Source organism: Pteronotus mesoamericanus, unplaced genomic scaffold (genome assembly GCF_021234165.1).
Source record: "Pteronotus mesoamericanus isolate MK-2021 breed Mesoamerican mustached bat unplaced genomic scaffold, CSHL_Meso_final contig_25, whole genome shotgun sequence".
Classification (NCBI taxonomy): Eukaryota; Metazoa; Chordata; class Mammalia; order Chiroptera; family Mormoopidae; genus Pteronotus; species Pteronotus mesoamericanus.
This window is the reverse complement of record NW_026555105.1, coordinates 10,950,003-10,968,671: the sequence shown is the minus strand read 5'-3', so window position 1 is coordinate 10,968,671 and position 18,669 is coordinate 10,950,003. Positions and strand designations below refer to the sequence as shown.

Sequence of the window (18,669 nt, the reverse complement as noted above, 5' to 3'; positions counted from 1 at the left end):
GGGTCTCCGTTCCCGTGCTAGTCACTGGGACATGGCCTTCCACACTCATTGACAAACATTTTAACTACTGCTGAGCTGATCAGAATTAAAACACTGACATATATGGGGTTTTTCTGTTCTGATTTTAAAGGGGATGGTAATGAGGACCTGTTAGGGACTTACTGTGCACATGAGAGACATTTTATAGCACCTCATATATACTAAGTCCTGTCTAAGCACCTTACAAATATCAGTTCATTTAGTCCTTTCAACAACTTTGTGAGGTAGGTACTTATATTATCCCAACTTTACAGATGAGGAAACTGAGGCTGAGAGATTAAGGAACTGTTGAAGGGGACACAGCCAGGTGTGTATGGCAGAGCCAGATTAGAACCCAGGCAGCCTGGTTAGAGTCCATGCTAACTTCCCCACTCCTTTCCTTTTCTAGGTGTTCTGTGTGAATCACCTCTGCCTGAGCTGTGACAGCGGTCAGGTAGTTTGGGGAGGACTCTACTGTTGAGCCCAGAACCCAGTCTGCAGTTGCCCATTTCATTGTCTGTGCCCAGCTAGACTGTAAACCCCCTGAGAGCACCGTGTCCCTGAATTAATGCTGTGCTGAGCACGGTGCCTGGTTTACTCGAAGCTCCTCAACTATTGGGGCAGTGAATGTTGAGTCACCCCCATTTACACTCTAGAAACAGAGGCTCACAGAGACCGACTTCATCGAGGGCACACAGCTGTAAGTTATAGCACAAAACCAGGTGTTTCTACCATCAGATTCCACGGTAACTATAACATCTTTAGTCTTTGTAGTGACTGTATTATATCGCCAATAAAGTTACCATAATTTACTTGACTGATTGGCATTTGAGTTCTTCGCAGTTTTTCACTATAACAAAAAGCTGCAGTAAAATCTGTGTGCTCATCTTTGCCCACTTCTATAAGCATTTCAAATGCCTAGACTGAGATGGTTGGGTCTGCACAGTTCAAGTTTGGGTACTACTAAGTTACCATCAAAACAGGCTGTGCCACCCTGGCTGGTGTGGCTCAGTTGGTTGGAGTGTTGTCCCGGGAATGGAAGGGTTGTGGGTTGGATTCCCAGTCCGGGCACATGCCTGGTTTGCAAGTTTTATCCACAGTCAGGGTGCATGCAAGAGGCGACTAATCGATATTTCTCTTCCTCTCTCTCTCTCCCCTTTCCCCTCTAAACATGTCCTCAGGTGAGGATAAAAAAATAATAATAAAATAAATAAAATATTAAGTTGCTTAAAAAAAAAACAACAACCCAAAACAGGTTATACCAGTTTACCATGCCTCCTCGCCTCAATGTATGAGAGTACCTATTTTCTGTGCTATGTGTTCAACTTTAAAACATGCCAGAGATTGTATAAGGGTTCCTGGGACAGTTTGTAAAGGTGACTATACTGCCCAGGGTTTCTCTTAACAGAATGTACCTTCTCCTTAATAGCTATCAAAGATGGTTTGATTTTGAAAAGTCTTTAAAGGGCTTCTGTAGTTCATCCCTCTGGGAGCTAAGTTCAGCTTCCCATGTCCAGTAAGCCCATATGAACCCATGCAGTCAGGTTTGAACTACAACAGGCTGTTGACACAGAGAAAAAGGGGGGTTTGATAAAGTGCACCCAGAGGTCAGCTCCTCCAGCACTCACCAGGGAGCCAGCTGCCACCTCAGCTCTGAGTGGGAGTTTCTTTTCATGTTCCTTCCTAAAATAAAAGTCATCACCAGCTTGGGAAGAACTTTTTATCACACAGCACAGAGAAACGGAATAGAGTAGAAGAGTTGGTGAGATTATTCACTCCACTGCCATCCATTATCAGATAAGGAAACTGAGACCCAGAGTATTGAGCGACTGATTCAAAGCCACACAGAAAAGCAGAATGAGCAGTGGCGGAACCCAGCACGAAACCAGGTGGGAGCTCTTTATGACAGCAGGGCACCCCCATGATGTCCGTTGACAGTCCTATCGGTCTGCCTTTCTTCAGTCTCCATTGATTTTGAAAACGATGGGACAGTTAGGTTTCTTGGGAAGGGACATCTGGAGGAAAATCCCGGCAGCCTATCCGTGTCCTTGGGCACGCTGTTCTTGCTGCCTTGGATGCCCTTCTCTGCCCAACTGCTTGCACTCCTTCTCATCCTCCAAGACCCAAAAGAATCGGTTCTTGTGACAATATTCCCTAATTTCCCAGAGCAGCGGGTTGTCCCCTGCTGTGTCCCCAGACGCTGATCGTAATCAGCACTCACACCACTTTGTGAAAATCCCTCAAATGGACAGATGTATCAAATTTACCTTTGCAACCCCAGCACACACCTTAGGCTCCGAGGGGACTGACTTAGGACCACAAGCTCCCCGAGGGAGGAAGTCTATCATCCTTCCCAGCTCCTGGCTCAAAGTACGAACTCAAGGCTCGCTGCTGCTAGAGGAATCTGAACAGGAAAGTCTTGCTGTGTGAAGAGACTCTAATCCGGCAGCCACTGAGCTTTTGACAAGCACTCCCTGGAGGTGCCCAGCAGGTCAGGCTGGCAAATGAGTGGGCCCCAAAAGACACAAAAAGCCTTCCCCTGTGTCTAGGCCTCAAGGACTTGGAGGCATTTTCAGAGATGACCTCATGTGAGTGAACTTTGTAACTGCTCTTCAGTGTTACTTCCATGAGGCTTACCTCTTCTTTGGCCAAGAAAACTGCTCCCAGCTCTGGTTGATCCAGATGCCAGGACTCCAAGACACAGATATGATGGAGGAAAGGAGTAAATCAAGCTAAGAAATACATGACTGAACACATCTTTAGTTTACAGGATTTAGGAGAAAGAATAATAAGATTAACTATAGCCATGATGTTCCTTATATATAACCAGTAGCTCAAGAAAGAATTAATGCTACTTTCATAAAGTGGGCTGAGCTTTACTGGTTGTAAACTTCCTTAAGGGAAATAGAAAGAACACACAAAACACTGGAATATGGGATTTCATTATCTCCAGTTTACTTAATTTGCTTGTTTACACACACGATCTGTGTCTCTATAATAGTGGCAAGAGCCATTCTCTAAATACAATCTGGTACTCAGACTACAACAGATGCACGTGGAAAATGAGGCATCAGTGAATGAACCTCAACACAGAAAGGCAAAACAAGCATGGCAGTATTCTGTGATCACAGATGCCCTCAAATGCGCCTGGGAACAACAGACACTTTTCAAAAGACAATACAAGGCTATTTCAACAGGAGACATAGACCCCAAATGGCATTCAAAAGATGTGAATTCCCCTGCCTTCTCTGGAGGAGCCAGAAAGTTTTAAAGGGCTGTCAAGAAAAAAGGGTAGGGGATTTTACATGTGCTGGGCACTTTACATGCATTATTTCCCTTAATCCTAACAGCATCACCTCTGTTTTACACATGAGGAAAATGAGGCTTGCCTGTGGTCAGGCAGCTCTCAGCAGTGGTGCCCAGATTTGAACACACATCTCAAGTTTGCCTAAACCCGAACTCTGCCAAACTGTCTCGCATAGGGACAGAGGGCATGCTCCCAAGAAAAAGGCAAGGGTGCTAACAATGAAGAGGAGGCAGTGGGAAACTAATCAATGTACAAGACTCGGTAATGGACAATTTCTGCAGAGTTAATTGAATGGGGAGCTTGAATCAGACCCAGATGATAAAAACTGTCTATAGAGATTTAAGTGTGAGAATTGAACTTCTGGAGTCACCCTGTGCCTGTTGCCTTTTGGTGCTGAACATGAAACTTTGGAGATTTCAATCCCTTCCCCAAGCTCCTGCCACCTGCTTCCCACCCCCACTTTCACCCCACTCCCACACTCCAGAGGGCCAAAAAAATCTCATGTGGCAATGGCCTGCCTTTAGCCAACGGTGCCAAAGCACCATGGTGGCATCTCTGAAATCTCATTACTGGTGTGTTTGCTACCTTCTTTGGGTACAAGATAACTCACCCCATATTTTGATCAATACAAGGTAACTTATAGCCCAACAGGATACAAAGGGGATATGAACTACATATTTTAAATACATCACTACAGGAAATACAATTTACCCTGAAGGTTTTCCAGAGCTCAAGCCCCTAACAACCTATACTTGAGTTAAGCCAGTGGAGTTAAGCAGCGCTTATCAGTTAATGCTATTATCAGGCTTAACTGGGGGGTAAAGGAGCATCAAAGAGTCAAGGATGATTATCCAGAATGCAAGGGGCTCAGTTTGAAAGGTCTACGGAAACAGCCTGGGAAGGGGCGGAGCAGGGGGCGGGGTGTATCTTATCACTGAGGAAAGAACTGTGCCCCTGTGATACGGAGGTGACAGGATTTCTGACCCTTCCCAGCACTCTCACAGTAAAGACCAGAGAATGACAAAAGGTGGGAAATTGAGAAGGGCTACAAAGGGAACAGGTGGAACAGGCCCAGGTTTGTTTTGCTTTTGATGGTGGTGCAGATAAGAGGAGGGTGGAGCCAAAGTCACGTTGCCATTTGGTAAGGACATCTTTGCAAACAGCTTAGTTTCTCAGTATCAAAGGCAATGGAGGACATTTTCCTTCACTTCTGACTTACCATAATCATCCAAAAGGTAAAAATGCCCTGGGCCACATCAGACTAATCAACATATATAGTCCTATATATATATAGGACTTTGAAGCTCTGCTCAGCTTATACCAATGACACATGGTAAGGAAAGTTTCTTACAGAGAAAATAGCCCCACAAGGTGGAATTTAATACCATAAGCCAAGAGTTTGGTTTATAAAAAGTAACTTAGTGTTCTAAAAAAAAACCCTGAAGGCAATCTGCACATGTGCCAAAGTGCAAGTGTTGAGTTATTTTCCATTTTGTTGACAAACAACAAATGCCACAGTTATTAAAAAACATAAAGCATTCATTCAAATTAGGAGGAAAAAAAGGTAACCTTATTTCTCCAAACACCAATAAATAATAGACAACACGGATGGAAAATTATCACTGTTCATTACTTGCAATTCATCTGATGTTCAGTCACAGAGGCACTCAGTTTAATTGCTCTGGCAGCTAATCACAAGTCAGTTCTAACAGTTAAAACATTCCACGGATGAAACAAACACTAAAACCACAGAATGTCTTTCAGGCAACAGCTGGTTGTTTTGAACAGAGGGAAATATTGTTAAATAACAGCATTAACAGTCATTAAAACAAAAGACAACTAGAATCAGGGAGAGAACGATGGCAGCAGAGGAATCTGAGGTCCTGGACTCCCTGATTCCGTCCTCTCACTGAGCCTTAGCTCTGCCCTCTAGGGACAAAAGGGACAGTCCAGATTAAGGTCAAGTATTGTCAGGGACAAAAAGTGCCTAACTGGAAATGGTGGTGCTTGTGACACAGAGTGATGTTGCCCAGGGCAGTGTGGGGACTGAACTCACTCCACCGACTCCACCACCACCTACCAAAACTGCCTGGGAAGCATCCTCTCTGCAGTAGGACCAATAATTCAACCAAATAACTAAGAAAAATAAGTGAAAAATGTATTAGCCATTGTCCTACTGTCACTCCTTTTGTTTCGCTTTTATTTCTTATGACTGTCTTGCTTCAAATTCAAACTAGAGCCCTGGGGAGGAAGTCCTGGGGAAAAAGATTTCAGATACCAAAATTTGTATGTCCCATACCAACCCAGCAAACCAAACACAGTGCCACACACTTTCTGGTACATGTTGTGGAAATAAACGGTAGTGCAGAGAAACATCCACAACCAAATGAAGGTCAGGGAGCCCAGGGCCACGACCAGGGTGGTGATGGTGGTGTGGAAGTGGTGGCTGCGGTCTGTCTTCACCTCGTGCAGCACAGACATCTCCTCCACAATCATGAGGGCACAGAAGGTCAGCAGGAAGCAGTGGCCTGAAATGTCGAAGCCATGCCAAAAGCCTCCTGAGCTGAGGCACTGCTGCTTGCTCTGGTGCTCCTTTCTCATCCCCTCCAGGGCTGGTGACTGGTAGCAGCTGCCTGTGTAGTGCTCCACGCTGGAGAAGATGGTTGTGCAGACATACCAGATGACTGTGCCCACGAGCAGAGTGAACAGCCGCTGCAGGACCAGGAGAGTCTTGCCTGTCAGATGATAGTTGGTGAGGGCAATGAAAGGCAAGAGCAGACAGAAGGTCCAGGCCCAGGCCAACTTGACAAAATACCTGGCAGAGGAGGAAAATGGAAATGAAGAGAGGGCACATGGTAGGAAGGAAACAACGTCACAACCCAGGTCTCTAGACTCTCAAGGGAGAAAAAATGAGAAAGGTTGACAAAACCTGCAGATAACAACTTACTATTTTAAATGCGTTAACTATTTAATCTTTAACATATCTATGAGGTGGGGGACTGTTATTATCCTCATTTATGGACAAGAAAACTGAGGCACAGAGAGATTTCACGCCTGAAGTGGAGGTCCTAAGTGGTGGAGCTGGGATTCAAACCCAGGGTCTGTGATCTTAAGCACTATGCTACTTGTTCAGGAAAGTAATACTAATTTAGCATCTGCCAAATGCCAAGAGCTTTCACATACCTTCACTTTTCCATAGAACACTCATACTGTCTGGGAGAAAGGTATCATTTGCCCCATTTTACAGATAAAAAATCTGAGGCTCAGAAAAGTTTAATAGCCCTGGCCGAGTAGCTCAGTTTGTTGGAGCGTTGTCCTCATATGTCAAAGCTGTGGGTTCAACCCCTGGTCAGGGCACTTATAAGAATCAACCAATATAGTGGTGGTGGGGGAGGGGGGTGGTGTCAACAAATGAATGCATACATAAGTGGAAAAAATCAAATCAATGTTTCTTTCTTCCTCTCTCTTGCTCTCTTTAAAAAAAAAAAATCAATAATAAATAAGTAAGTAAATAAATAAATAAAAGTTTAATAACTTGCCCAGGGCCATGCTCACACACCAGCAAGCACAGATTACACCAAGATTTGGTGGGTCTCAAAGCCCATGCTTTTTCTACACCATGGCTCTTCCCGATGGGGCAGAAAATGATCACAGGAAAAGCTTAACTTCACCCTAGAAGACCCAGACTCAAATCCTGACTCTCACTTAACTTGTTACCACACTTCTCTAGGCCTCTTTCTTCAGCTGGTAAATAGAACTGAGGGAAACAAATGACTTTTTTAACCCCTCCCAGAGCCAATGATTCACTCATTCCTTTCCATGAATTAGCACACAGGCTTGGGGGAAAAAAAAATGCCAGAATACCCGGCTACTGGCATATAACAGGGACTTGTCTGCCAGGCTGCTTGGCTCCCAAACTCACCCAGGCCAGATAAAGCAGCAGCTGCTTTCTCTGCCTCCCCTGTGCTCACCAAAGGTGGCTGACCTGGGGACCAGCTGCAGGAGACTTGGGGCTACTACCAGTCTCATAATCTATATTTAGCCCAGCTGCTATGGTGGGTGAGGAAGGTGGGCCAAGGACAGAATAACCCTTTCCTGCGTGCCAAGGGTTTCTCAGACACCACGTCAGGGCCTGTCCTACAATTCTTCCCTGAGACTGATGGGCAAAGATCTCGCCAGAGCCAAGGCCTGTCAGGCATTTGACAAAGCTGCTCAGGAGAGAAACCAGGGTTTTAAGTAGATAACTGAAGTTGGGTTGATATGGGGAGAAGCTTTCATCTTTCAGAGTTTCCCTATTGCAACAGTGATTTTGTGCAATAAACTTAAAATCCAGGAGTTAAAAAAAAAAAAGGGGGGGCGGGGGGAGCCCTGGCTGCTGTGGCTCAGTGGTTGGGCGACCTCTTGCAAACCGAGGCAGCACAGGTTTGATCCCTCGATGTCAGGGCACAGGCCTGGGTTTCAGGCCAGGTCCCCCGTTAGGGGCGGGCGAGAGGCAACCGATGGGATGTTTCTCTCCCTCTCTTTCTCTCTCCCGTCCCCGCTGTCTAAAAATAAATAAATGAAATCTTAAAAAAAAAAAAAAAAAAAAAAAAAAAACAGGGAGTGGGTGGAGTTAAGGAGCTGTCTCAAAGAGCGCGGCTGGGGTTGCTTTCCTGGGCCACTGCCAAGAACTTTGAGCGGCTGACAAGGTCCCGGGAGTCCAGGAGAAAGGTCGTGGATTGGAGGGTGCCACTGCTCCCCAGTTACCTTGGCGTGCAGGGCCCTGCCCTGGGCCGGCACAAGCCGCTCAAAGCGGTGGGGGCCGGGTGCGGTGGGGAGGGGGGACAGGTCTTCCCCCGGTGGTGATGGGGCTGTCACAGCCGCGGGGCTCAAACTTAGGGTAGAGGCACGGGGGATGACACAGGAAAGCAAGAGCGAGGTGGCATCTCCCCCAGGCCCGGGGCCAGCGCCTAACTTCAAGGCCAGGGGAGGGGAGCAGCGAAGAGGCTGACTCGCTCCTCTTCCCACCCTGCCCTCGAGCACACGTACACACAGGCACACACACAGCGCTGCTCGTCACCTCCTGCCCTGTCAAGCTCAGGATGTCTGGTTTGCGTGTGCGCAGACCAACTGCTAGTGACACGAGCTATTCCGGGTCTCTCGGTCGGGACACGCGTGCAGACGCTGTCACGACTGAGAGGACTTCCCCTCCCAATGACTCGTCCATCAGAACAGCTAGCTAACCCTCAGCTCTCTGGATGAGGCGACAGCGGGTCGGCTATGGCGGGGACCGGGGAGGACCCGGGGCGCACTCACACGTTGAAGACGTTGCGCTTGTTGCTGAAGTAGCTCTCGGGCAGCGGGGAGAACTCCTTGAGGGAGGAGCCCACCAGCAAGGAGAACACCAGTCCCCAGGGCAGGTAGCTCCGCACGCGCTCCCGCACCAGCGTCCACCTGAGGAACCGGGCGTAGCGCTCCACTTGATTCATGTCAGACCTCGTCGGCCACCGTCGGCCGCCCTGTGCACTCTCGGCCACCGTCTCGCCTTTTACCCCCAGGCCTGCGCCACCGCCTCCCTCCGAGCGCATGCGCACCGTCCGCGGGCCCCACCTCTGGGGAGCGCTCGCGCTCCCCCTCGTGGCCATTGGCAGCCCTAGCCGCGCGCTCGTGTCCGAACTCCTCGCTCCCCTCCTCTCGGTTCTCTGACTAGGGTAGGTTCGAATCTGAGCCTCCGAGTATTGTCCTGGACCAGGAAAAATCTGGAAGTGAGGAATAAATGTAGCACTATAGGAATTAAAGCAGTGGTCACAGCATCACTTTGTCTCTCATGGAGACTTGGACACACCTCCTCCATCTGAGCCTTAGTTTTCTGTTCTGTAAAATGGGGAGACAAGAGATCCCAAAATTTCGTTAATGAACTCGACGTTCAGGACGGTGATCCAGGTATAGGGGCATGAGATCAAATTTCATTAGAAAATAGATGCGTAAAATAATTCTTACATTTAAATTATGAGACTTATTTTCGCTTTCAAAACACTTATTATCTGCATTGAGTAGAAATGCCGGAGCGGGGCGGGTGGCTGTAAGTGGAGACCAGATCAGGGTGCTGGAGACGCAGTCACCCAGTTTATCAGCGGAGCTAAGTCCTCTCCCTCGCTGTCACGGCTGGCTGTCTAAATCAGCGTTTCTCAACTTCGAGTCATTTCTTTGCTGCCGCCTGTGTCCTAGAGCTGCCATAACAAACCGCCACACTTGCTGTCTTTCAACAAGCGCCTGGCTGTTGTGGAGGCCGGAAGTCGGAAATCGGGCTGAGGGCCGCAGGGTTGGCGCCCTCCGGAGGCTCTGAGGGAGCTGCCTCGAGCGGCTCCCTCCGGGTCTGGCCAGACGTTGGCGGTCCTTGTCGTTGCCGACTCCAGTCCCCCGCCCCCACGCGGGGTTCTTTCCTCGTGGCGTCTTCTCTCCCTGTTTCTCCTCAGGGCGCGTAGTCACTAGATGGAGGGGATCGCCCTAAATCCAGGGTAATCTCACCCTAAGACCCTTAATTATATCTGCAAAGACCTTATTTTCAAATCAGGTCACATTCCCAGGTGTAGCTCTTCCCAACTCCGCGTTCAGTGACAGTGTTGCGAGTGTTGCACTGAGGAACTTGGCAAGTGCTGCCAATCAGGGCTTTATCAACAGGGGATGCAACGGCATTCATCCAGACATGTTTGAGTGGAAACCATAGGCGGGCTATGGATGCAAGAGGCTGGCAAAAATCAAGGAAAGCGTTCTGTGAGAGCATTTAGCTATACAGAGTTTACAATAGAGAGTGTTTGTATATTTCATTATTTGTAAACTATGTGCTACATATTCTTTATATTAAGAAAAACTTAGCCCTGGCTAGTGTGGCTCAGTGGATTGAGCACCGGCCTACGAACCGAAGGGTCACTGGTTCAATTCCCAGGCAAGGCACATGCCTGGGATGCCGGCCAGGTCCCCAGTAGGGGGTTTGTGAGAGGCAACCACGCAATGATGTTTCTCTCCCTCTCTTTGTCCCTCGCCTTCCTTCTAAAAGTAAATAAATAAAATCTTGAAAAAAAAAGAAAAATTTATAACAAATGTATGTATATTTATCTTATACAGTTTCCCCTAGACAGCTAGTTGTTAAACACGTATCAACAAGTCATTGGTTGTGATCCAGTCCACACGTGCGCCCTGCGCTGGGAGTTGAACCAGTGACCCTTTGGTTCGCAGGCCGGCGCTCAATCCACTGAGCCACACCAGCTACTTATCCACATATAAAAAAATATATATATGTAACAGACAGCGGGGCGGCGCTGGGTAGAGCAACGGGGGAAAATTGGGACAACCGTAACAGAACAACAATAAGTTTTTTAAAAACCAACTCAGAAAAAATAAATAACAGAAATTTAAAAAATATATGTAATACATAAATGAATAAGTATGCTCATAGATACATAAACAGTTTATGACAGAATTGACCTCTACTCTGTATAAGGCACTCTGATATTTTCTATTCAATTATATATTCAATTAAAAATGCTGGCCCTGGCAGATGTGGCTCAGTTGGTTGGAGCACTGTCCCGCCAACCGAAAGGTCTCGGGTTACCTTCCGGGTCAGGACACAAGCCTGGGCTGCGGTTTGGTCTCCAGTTGAGGGCGCTATGGTTGGGCCCTCCACGGGAGACAAATGATCGAAGTTTCCGCCACATCGACGTCCTGCTCCCCCCCCCCCCCGCCTCTCTCTCCTCTCCTCCCCCCTCCCCTCCCCTCTCCCTCCCTAGCTCTCCGGAATAAAACAGAAATGCTGGTCACGACCCAGCATTTTACAACTCACTGATGGGGGAGGTCTGTCGTTTGAAGAACACTCCACTGGATTTTCAGGCGTTGGAGGAGGCTGCTCTGCACTTCTCCACCAGAGGGTGATAGAGGATCACAAATACCAGGGTTCTGCCGGGCCTGAGACTTCATTGGTACCACCTGATGGTTAGTTTCGTTCCTTCATTTATCTGTTCAACAAATACTTGTTAGAAGTATATGGTTTCTGGTCTCAAGGAACTTAAAATCTAGTGACGGTGATAATCATTAATTTATTCAGCCAACCAGCACGTATTAACCATTTACTACACACCAAGCCTGGGACTAAATGTTAGGACCTCCCATGTTTTGGTTAGGTGAGTTTCCTTGATAAGATAATAAGGCCCTTTAAAAACACAGTTTCCCACGATTGAGGCAGAATATACAGGTTGAGGCTGGACTATCTGGTCAAACCATTAAGCAATGAAACCATAAGTTATAAAAGACTGGTAAGGTAATTTCAGGAGGACGCAGGAACCAATAGAAAGTCTCCCAAAGGCCAAAGATGGGACAGTTTGAGCATATGTGAAAATAATAACTTCAGTGGATGGAAACTCACACATCTGTTTAAATCCATGGATTCATAGTGGGGTTTAAAAAACATAATGGCTGCTTTTGGAGGAATCAATTCATTATTTTGAAAACTAGTAAGTAAAATAAAGAATCAAGCATTTGTTCTGCCTCTCCTATGGGAGCCGAACCACTGAATAACCAAAGAGCAGATGGGCTTTTCGGTAAAGAAATACCTCAACTAATAAACGAAGAATTAGAATATCACCATATGTAGTGTGGAAGTAAAAATGTCAGTTTGAAATATTGGCGAGTCAGATTCATTAGAGAAAAGAGTCAGTTTGCAGATATTCATAAAGAGAAAAGCTTAATAAATACCAAGCAGCACTTTTAGTTAAAGCTTTAAAAATCCACCACATAGGTTTAAAATGTTTAAAGCAGATTATCATAATTTGGACCATTGCTCAGAATTTTATATTTTAGTTTTCTTAGAGTCAGTTTTTACAGAAGCACATGGCTTCATGTTTACTACAGAAGTGGAGAACCAGAATGAAAAATATGTCTGCTACAAAAAAGGAATATTTTCTTACTGAACGCTAAATGTAATTTCATAAGCAAACCCCATATGTATGTCACTTTTGTTACAAGAGTTTGGAGATTATGGAATTTATCTTGAAGTCTGAGCTTCTCTTAGACAAATAAACACTCTGTTTTTTGATTTTTTGAAAATCACTCTTACTTGTTTTTTTTTATCTGATGGCAGTTTAAGTTTTTAAAAAAATATAAAATCACTGAATTTGTAGAATGATTGCATGGAACTCATCTGAGGTTACAATTGCGCTTTGGCCAGGCTGAACGTGAATATACACGTATGCAAACTAGAGACTAAGTAAAAGGAAATATAAGTTTTTGCTGCCTTCTCAAAAGGACTTTTTCATTTTTACAACCACATTACAGTCTAATGCCATTGATTGATAAGATTAAATTCTGCTGAGGTAGAATACAAAAAATGTGAGTGTTTCCATTAGAAAAAAGGTCTCTATTTTGACAATGATCTTGGCCTGTTTTATTATAAATTGGCCTGTATTACTTGATTAAATGGCAGAAACTAGGTTTTTATGCACTAGGAGTGTCATCAAAGCGTCTTTTTATAATATACTTTATGATTTATTTATTCATGTGTTTATTTTCTGTCTCTCCTACTTGAATGTCAGCCCCAGAGAGTAGGGAACGTTGCCTCTTTTATTCAATAGCACATCCTAAGTGTCTAGAACTGTGTCTGATGCCTCCTAAACATGCAAAAAAGTTTTTTTTAAAGATTTTATTTATTTACTTTTAGAGAGAGGGGAAAGGAGGGAGAAAAAGAGGGAGAGAAACGTTGACAAGAAACATCGATTGGTTGCCCCTCGAATGCACCCCCAACAGATGGGGTACCAAACCTGCAACCTAAGCATGTGCCCTGACCAGGAATTGAACAGAATGATGCCCAACCAATACCCAGCCAACTGAGCCACACCCCTCAGGGCACACACAAAAAATTTTTTCATAAAATAAGTTAAAGAATCATTATTAATATGTGATGTAAAGGAAATTATTTTTAAATTTAAATTTCTTCTTTATAAACAGAAGAGGGAAAATGGAAGTCATTGTGAAATTGATTATAAATCACTGTGAAAGGGGTTTTCTGGTCCACCGATTTTGAAAGACGCTGAAGTAGAATGATAATAGGTTAATTAGAGGATGCTGGGGGCCATGAGGGGAGGACCCCGTAACAGGGACTGGGAGGCTCAGGGAAGCGTTCTTGGAAGAGATGATTTCTAGCTAAGCTGGGGTCTGAAGGATTGGCCCGGGGCTGGCCAGAACAGTGGGGAGAGGTCATTCCAGGAAGAGCAGCCAGCAGGTGCCCTTTTGTTGGCTAGTATGTGTGAAATAATTCACTCTGGGTTGGCAGGGCAGATAGGCAGCCCAGTCATTCCCCAGCGGCAGTCCTCTTTGTCGGCAGCTTCTGGCCAGCCAGCAGAAGTATTCATCCCAGCACCAGTTCCTTACTTCTGAGCTCTCTGCAATGTCTCCCCCATTCTTAACCCCTGGCCACCTGTCTTTCTGGCTGGAGGGGAAACCAGCCATTCCCGGGGGTGAGGCAATTGAGCAAAGCTGGTGTCTGCCAGAGGCCAGGCTGCCCGACTGCTTAACTGGGAGAGGGGTTGCGTCCACTGGCTGTGCTCCCAGCACACAACCCCCTTCGCCCCATTATCTGGGCCCATTTGGGCACAAGGTCAGAAGGGGTGGTGTGAAAGGGCAGAAGTCAGGGAGTACAGCAGAAGAAGCTGCCTGGGACCGCGCGCCATCCCCGGCAGCTTTGAGCACCCTCCTGCAGACCCCAGACCGTCCTATCTCAGGCAGTCTCAGGGCTGAGGCCTGAGAGGAGGGAGCTGTTGTTGCCTGAAAGAGCTGTTGGTACAAGTAGGGAAAAAAAGCAAGGAACTAAGTATCCAGTGTCAGTATAGCAGTTACCTATAGGGTGGAGGGAGGGCATTAGGGTCAGAGGCTTTGGGGATGAAGGCAGTGTCCTGGTTCTCTACGTTAGTGTAGTCACATAGATGTTTGCTTTAAAAGTACTCATTAAACTATATATTTATAGTTTATAAATCTTGTTTATAATTCAAAATTTATGAAAAAATATATATAATCAAACTGGGAATGAAATGCCTAGGTTCTAAAAAGAACCACGGTTTTATTGAGCCTTAACTAAGTGCCTAGAGGCACTGTGCTAATTGCTTTGCTGTACAGTTGACCTTGAACAACACAGAGGTTAGGGGCACCTAACCCCCTGCAGTCAAAAATCCGAGTATTACTTTTGGCTCCCCAAAAACTTAACTTCTAGTAGCCTGCTGTTGACTGGAAGCCTTACCCATAACGTAGTCTATTAACACATATTTTGCGTGTTATATACAGGCGTGGGCAAAGTAGGTTTACAGTTGTATGTGAAACAGATTTTATTTTTGTATTATTTTCCATGTGAACAACTGTAAACCTACTTTTGCCCATCTTTGTATAATATATACTGTATTCTTACAATAAGTAGGTTAGAGAAAAGAAAATGTTTTAAGAAAATCATAAAATACATGTATAGAATTATATGTATTTATTGAAAAAAATTTTAGTGTAAGTGAACTTGTGCAGTTCAAACCCATGTTGTTCAAGGGCCAGCTGTATTGGATTCTCTTCCTTCTCACAACAACCCCATGGGTAGGTACTGTTTTTACTCCAGCCTACAAATGAAACACTGAGGCACAGACAGGCCGAGGAAGTGACTTAGCCGAGGTCACAGAGCTAGCAATCCAGCTCAGCTAGGATTCAAACGACACTTGATATGCCCCACACAACCAAGTGCTTAACCACTAGTCCACACTGTCTCCCAGGTTTGGGGGATGCCACTCTGATCTCACTGCCTGCGAAAAATAATGGCTCACATGGGCTCAGCACTCTACAAGTTTACCAAGTCACAGGTGATAGGGTTTAGCCGCCATGTTTTAGAACAGTCAGACAGGGGTTCAAGTCTAGATTCAGAATTTATTACCTGTGTGACCTAGGGTAAGTCACTTATCTCTCTGTTTCCTCACCTAAAAAATGAGAACAATATTGTGCTAATTTTATTGCCCAGATAAAGAACTGAAACCTTATTTTACTAGGTGTCAGGTATACAGGAAGTACACAACAGATGGTCACCTCTAAAACAAAGATGTTCATCTTTGGCTGCTCATTGTAGCCTGTGAGATAGGCCAGGCAAGGTGTCACCGTCCCCATTTAACATTTGGGAAGTCTGTCTCAGTTCTCGTGCCTCTGAATTGCGAGGAGGCCCAGAGGCTCCCCCAGGCCCCTTCCCGCCCCCACGCTGCTGAATTCTTAGGTTCTTGCACTGGGAAGTGCCCGCGGGCCTGGCGCCCATGCAGGAATGTGGTGGCCAGGCTGGGGGCGCTGACACTGAGGCTTTTCCGCTCCAGCTGCGCGGGCAGGCAACACAGCAAATTCCGCAGCCACACCTGGCTGTGCAGCTGTCTGGGCTGGACCAGGACAAGGATTCTCCAGTCCTCTGGACGCTGGCACCGAGGGCATGGCCCTGACCCCTGGCGGCCTCATGCCCCAGATTGCTGGGCCAGGGCTCGGGAGCACGAGGTGCCCCTTCAGGATCAAACCCCCCTGGCCATACTCACCCTCCAGCTTTTCACCCTGCTCCTTTTTTGGAGGAAGGAGGAGGCCAGCCCTCTCTGATGCCCAGGAAGGCGAGGGACTCCCTGGCTCAGCCCCTGCGAACATCAGCTTGGAATCCCTACAGGGAGGAGGAGGACAGGGACAGATCCCTCAGGGACAGACCTCTCAGGGACAAACGCCCCGGTGTCAGGGTTCTAGGGTCCATGGGAAATCAGCTTCTAGGTTGAACTGGGGTGAGGTGCGCCCTTTTCCTGAAGAACTTAAACCCTGGTCTCCTCTCCCCACCTCCTTCCTGGCCCCCGGTCCCTATGCCCCAATAGGGCAAAGCACAAAGAAGGAACTCAGGTTTTCTCCAGCCCTGCAGCTGGTGTGGCTGGCGTTCAAGGCTGCAACCTGCAAGAAATCGCAGGTGCTTACCTCTGACCCTGTCTCTCAGTCCCTCTCTTACACTCTTTGTAGCTCTAAGTCTTCCCTCACCTGCCTTTTTTCAGCGCTTCAAATGAACCAAATTCTCTGTAGCCTCAGAGCCTCTGCCTGTGCTGTTCCCTCTCCTTATACTGCTGTCTCTCCAACATACCCTGGTGCCCCAGCTTCTCCCTTCACCCGGCTAGCTACTTAGTTTTTGAGGTTTTTGCTTAATCATCATGTATTACTAATATAACTAAAGGAGGATCTTGAAAATTCTTGGTCCGTAGCTCTTTTACATGAGGCTTATAATCAACTTGCTGACTTCTTCCGGAAACCTTGTTGGAATTTTATTGGGATCATACTGTACCTATAGATTAGGCTGGTAAGAACTGACAACACACCGGCTTACTTATAGTGACATGGTGTGAGTCACTGAGGATTCAGAGACAAGTTAGGCAAAGCTCCCTCAGCCTCTGAGAGCTGTTCTGCTCCTGGCCTTCTTTTTAATTTTATTCCTTTTCATGAGAGAAGATCTTATGAGGCCTAGTTTACACATGAGGAAACAGGCTCAGAGAAATTACATGACTTGGCCCCGGGTCCCAGGGGGAGGAAGCGGTGGGGTTCACAGACCTGCCCAAGTCAGTTCAGTCTGTGGGTTTGGTTTGTGTGTGTTTGTCTGTGTGTTTACATGTAGGGTGTGTTCCCATGTACCCAAAGTGGAAAAGCATTTATATTTGAAGAGGGATGTGCTGTGGGGTTGAGTGGGAGGGCAGGTGTGTCTGTTTTACTGGACAGTGACTCTTTGTGTCACTGTCGGGGTCTTTGGCTATGTGTATACAGTGTTGGGGGTTTTAGTGGGTGTGTGGGGGGAGGGTATTTATGTGTATGGGGTAGGAAGTGTGTTGGGGAGACAGGAATGGGATATTTCTGTCAGTGTGTGTATTTTTTCTTTCACGTAGGATTTTAATTTTACCCTTGTTGAAAGAGCTCTTTGAAAGATTTTTAAAATTATATACAACTCTAACTTTTTAATTGAGGTATAAATGAATTTGAAGTGCCCAAATCTAAAGTGTACTGCTAGATGAATTTGTAGATATGTACACAACCCAGATCGAAATATGAAACAGAGACAGCGCCCTCAGCAGGAGCTCCGTCACGCCCCTCTCGGTCCGTGCCCCGCTCAGAGGCCACTGTGCTGACTTCCATCACCCCAAGTCAGGGTTGCCTGTTTTTGAGAATCTTGTCAATGGAATCACATGATGTTTCTATTTGGGTAAGTTAATAGCTGACATTAAACAAACTTTGCTTTGTGTGCTAACATTTTCCATATCTCACTGAATTTCTCATAATGGCCAAATAAAGTAGCACTATTTATCATTCCCAATTTACAGATGAGGAAACTGAGGCTTCAACAGGGCTCATGCCTTGTCCCGAGAGCCAGGTCGCCCATTTGACTCCGCACTTCTGGTCCTTGCCCACCAGACCGTCCGGCCTCCCTCTAGGTACCCTAACAAAGAAGTGACACTGTTTTGGGGTGCAGAGAGAGCGGGAGTCAGACGTGGGCACCCAGAGGTGCTTCTGGGTGTGCTTTATCTTCTGAGGAGCTGGTTTCTCTCAGTCTGTTCCCCTTGCTGGGTCAGGAACTATCACTGGAGACGCACGAAGCCACAGGGTTCACATCCTGGCCCCCAGACTTATTTGCTGTGTGACCACAAGCAAGTTGCTCCCCTCTTTGAACGACTATGTCCTCAACCTTTAAAAAGAAGATTAAAATCCTCGTGCATGGTCAAGGCAATAACAGATGGACGTTGTCACTGTATAAATGACTACTGCTGTTATTTTTTTTAAGATTTTTTTATGGTAAAATAAAACACAAATACAGAAATTCACATAAAATAAACCTACTAAGGTGAACCACTTGTAACCTCCAGTCAGATCAAGAAATAGAAGCCTCTCAAATGTCCCACCCCAATTGTAGCCAGACTTTTATAGTATTTCTTTGTTTCTTTATAGTTTTGTTGCCCAATTACACATCCCTAGACAGTAGAATTTAGTCTATACCATTGAAAAAATGTGTATTTTTTAAAAGCATCTACTGACTTCTCCATGCCTTTTGTTTTCTTGCAGTTCATCTTGTGGAAAAACCTGTAGCATTTGACCTGGAGAGTTTTGAAGAATCTGGATCACCACTGGCTTTTTTTTTCTCCCCACATGTGCTCTGTTTCCTTGAGCTCTCTCCCTCTTCCACTTGGATTTGGAGTCAATTAGACCTGGTTGCAGTCCTGAGTCTGCCAGTTGCTGTGTGACCTTGGACAAAGTCACTTAACCTCTCTGAACCTCTTTCCTCAACTGGCAAATGAGGATGTGACCTAGAA

General features: G+C 46.2%; 2 protein-coding genes across 2 annotated transcripts in view; one reads left to right on the top strand and one right to left on the bottom strand.

Moving 5' to 3' along the window:
* GDAP1L1 (ganglioside induced differentiation associated protein 1 like 1) overlaps window positions 1-702 on the top strand; it is a 49,624-nt gene extending 48,922 nt beyond the window's left edge. Inside the window, exon 7 of the transcript XR_008529145.1 lies at window positions 428-702. The gene's annotated coding sequence lies outside the window, so the exon portion shown is untranslated. The remainder of the gene's footprint in view (window positions 1-427) is intronic.
* Window positions 703-2,914: 2,212 nt separating this feature from the next.
* On the bottom strand, window positions 2,915-8,832 carry FITM2 (fat storage inducing transmembrane protein 2). The gene is made up of 2 exons (XM_054573714.1): window positions 8,621-8,832; window positions 2,915-6,140 (listed from the first exon to the last, which is right to left on the bottom strand). The coding sequence occupies exons 1-2, from the start codon at window positions 8,791-8,793 to the stop codon at window positions 5,525-5,527; spliced, it is 789 nt and encodes a 262-aa protein (XP_054429689.1). The 5' UTR covers window positions 8,794-8,832; the 3' UTR covers window positions 2,915-5,524.
* Window positions 8,833-18,669: the final 9,837 nt, after the last annotated feature.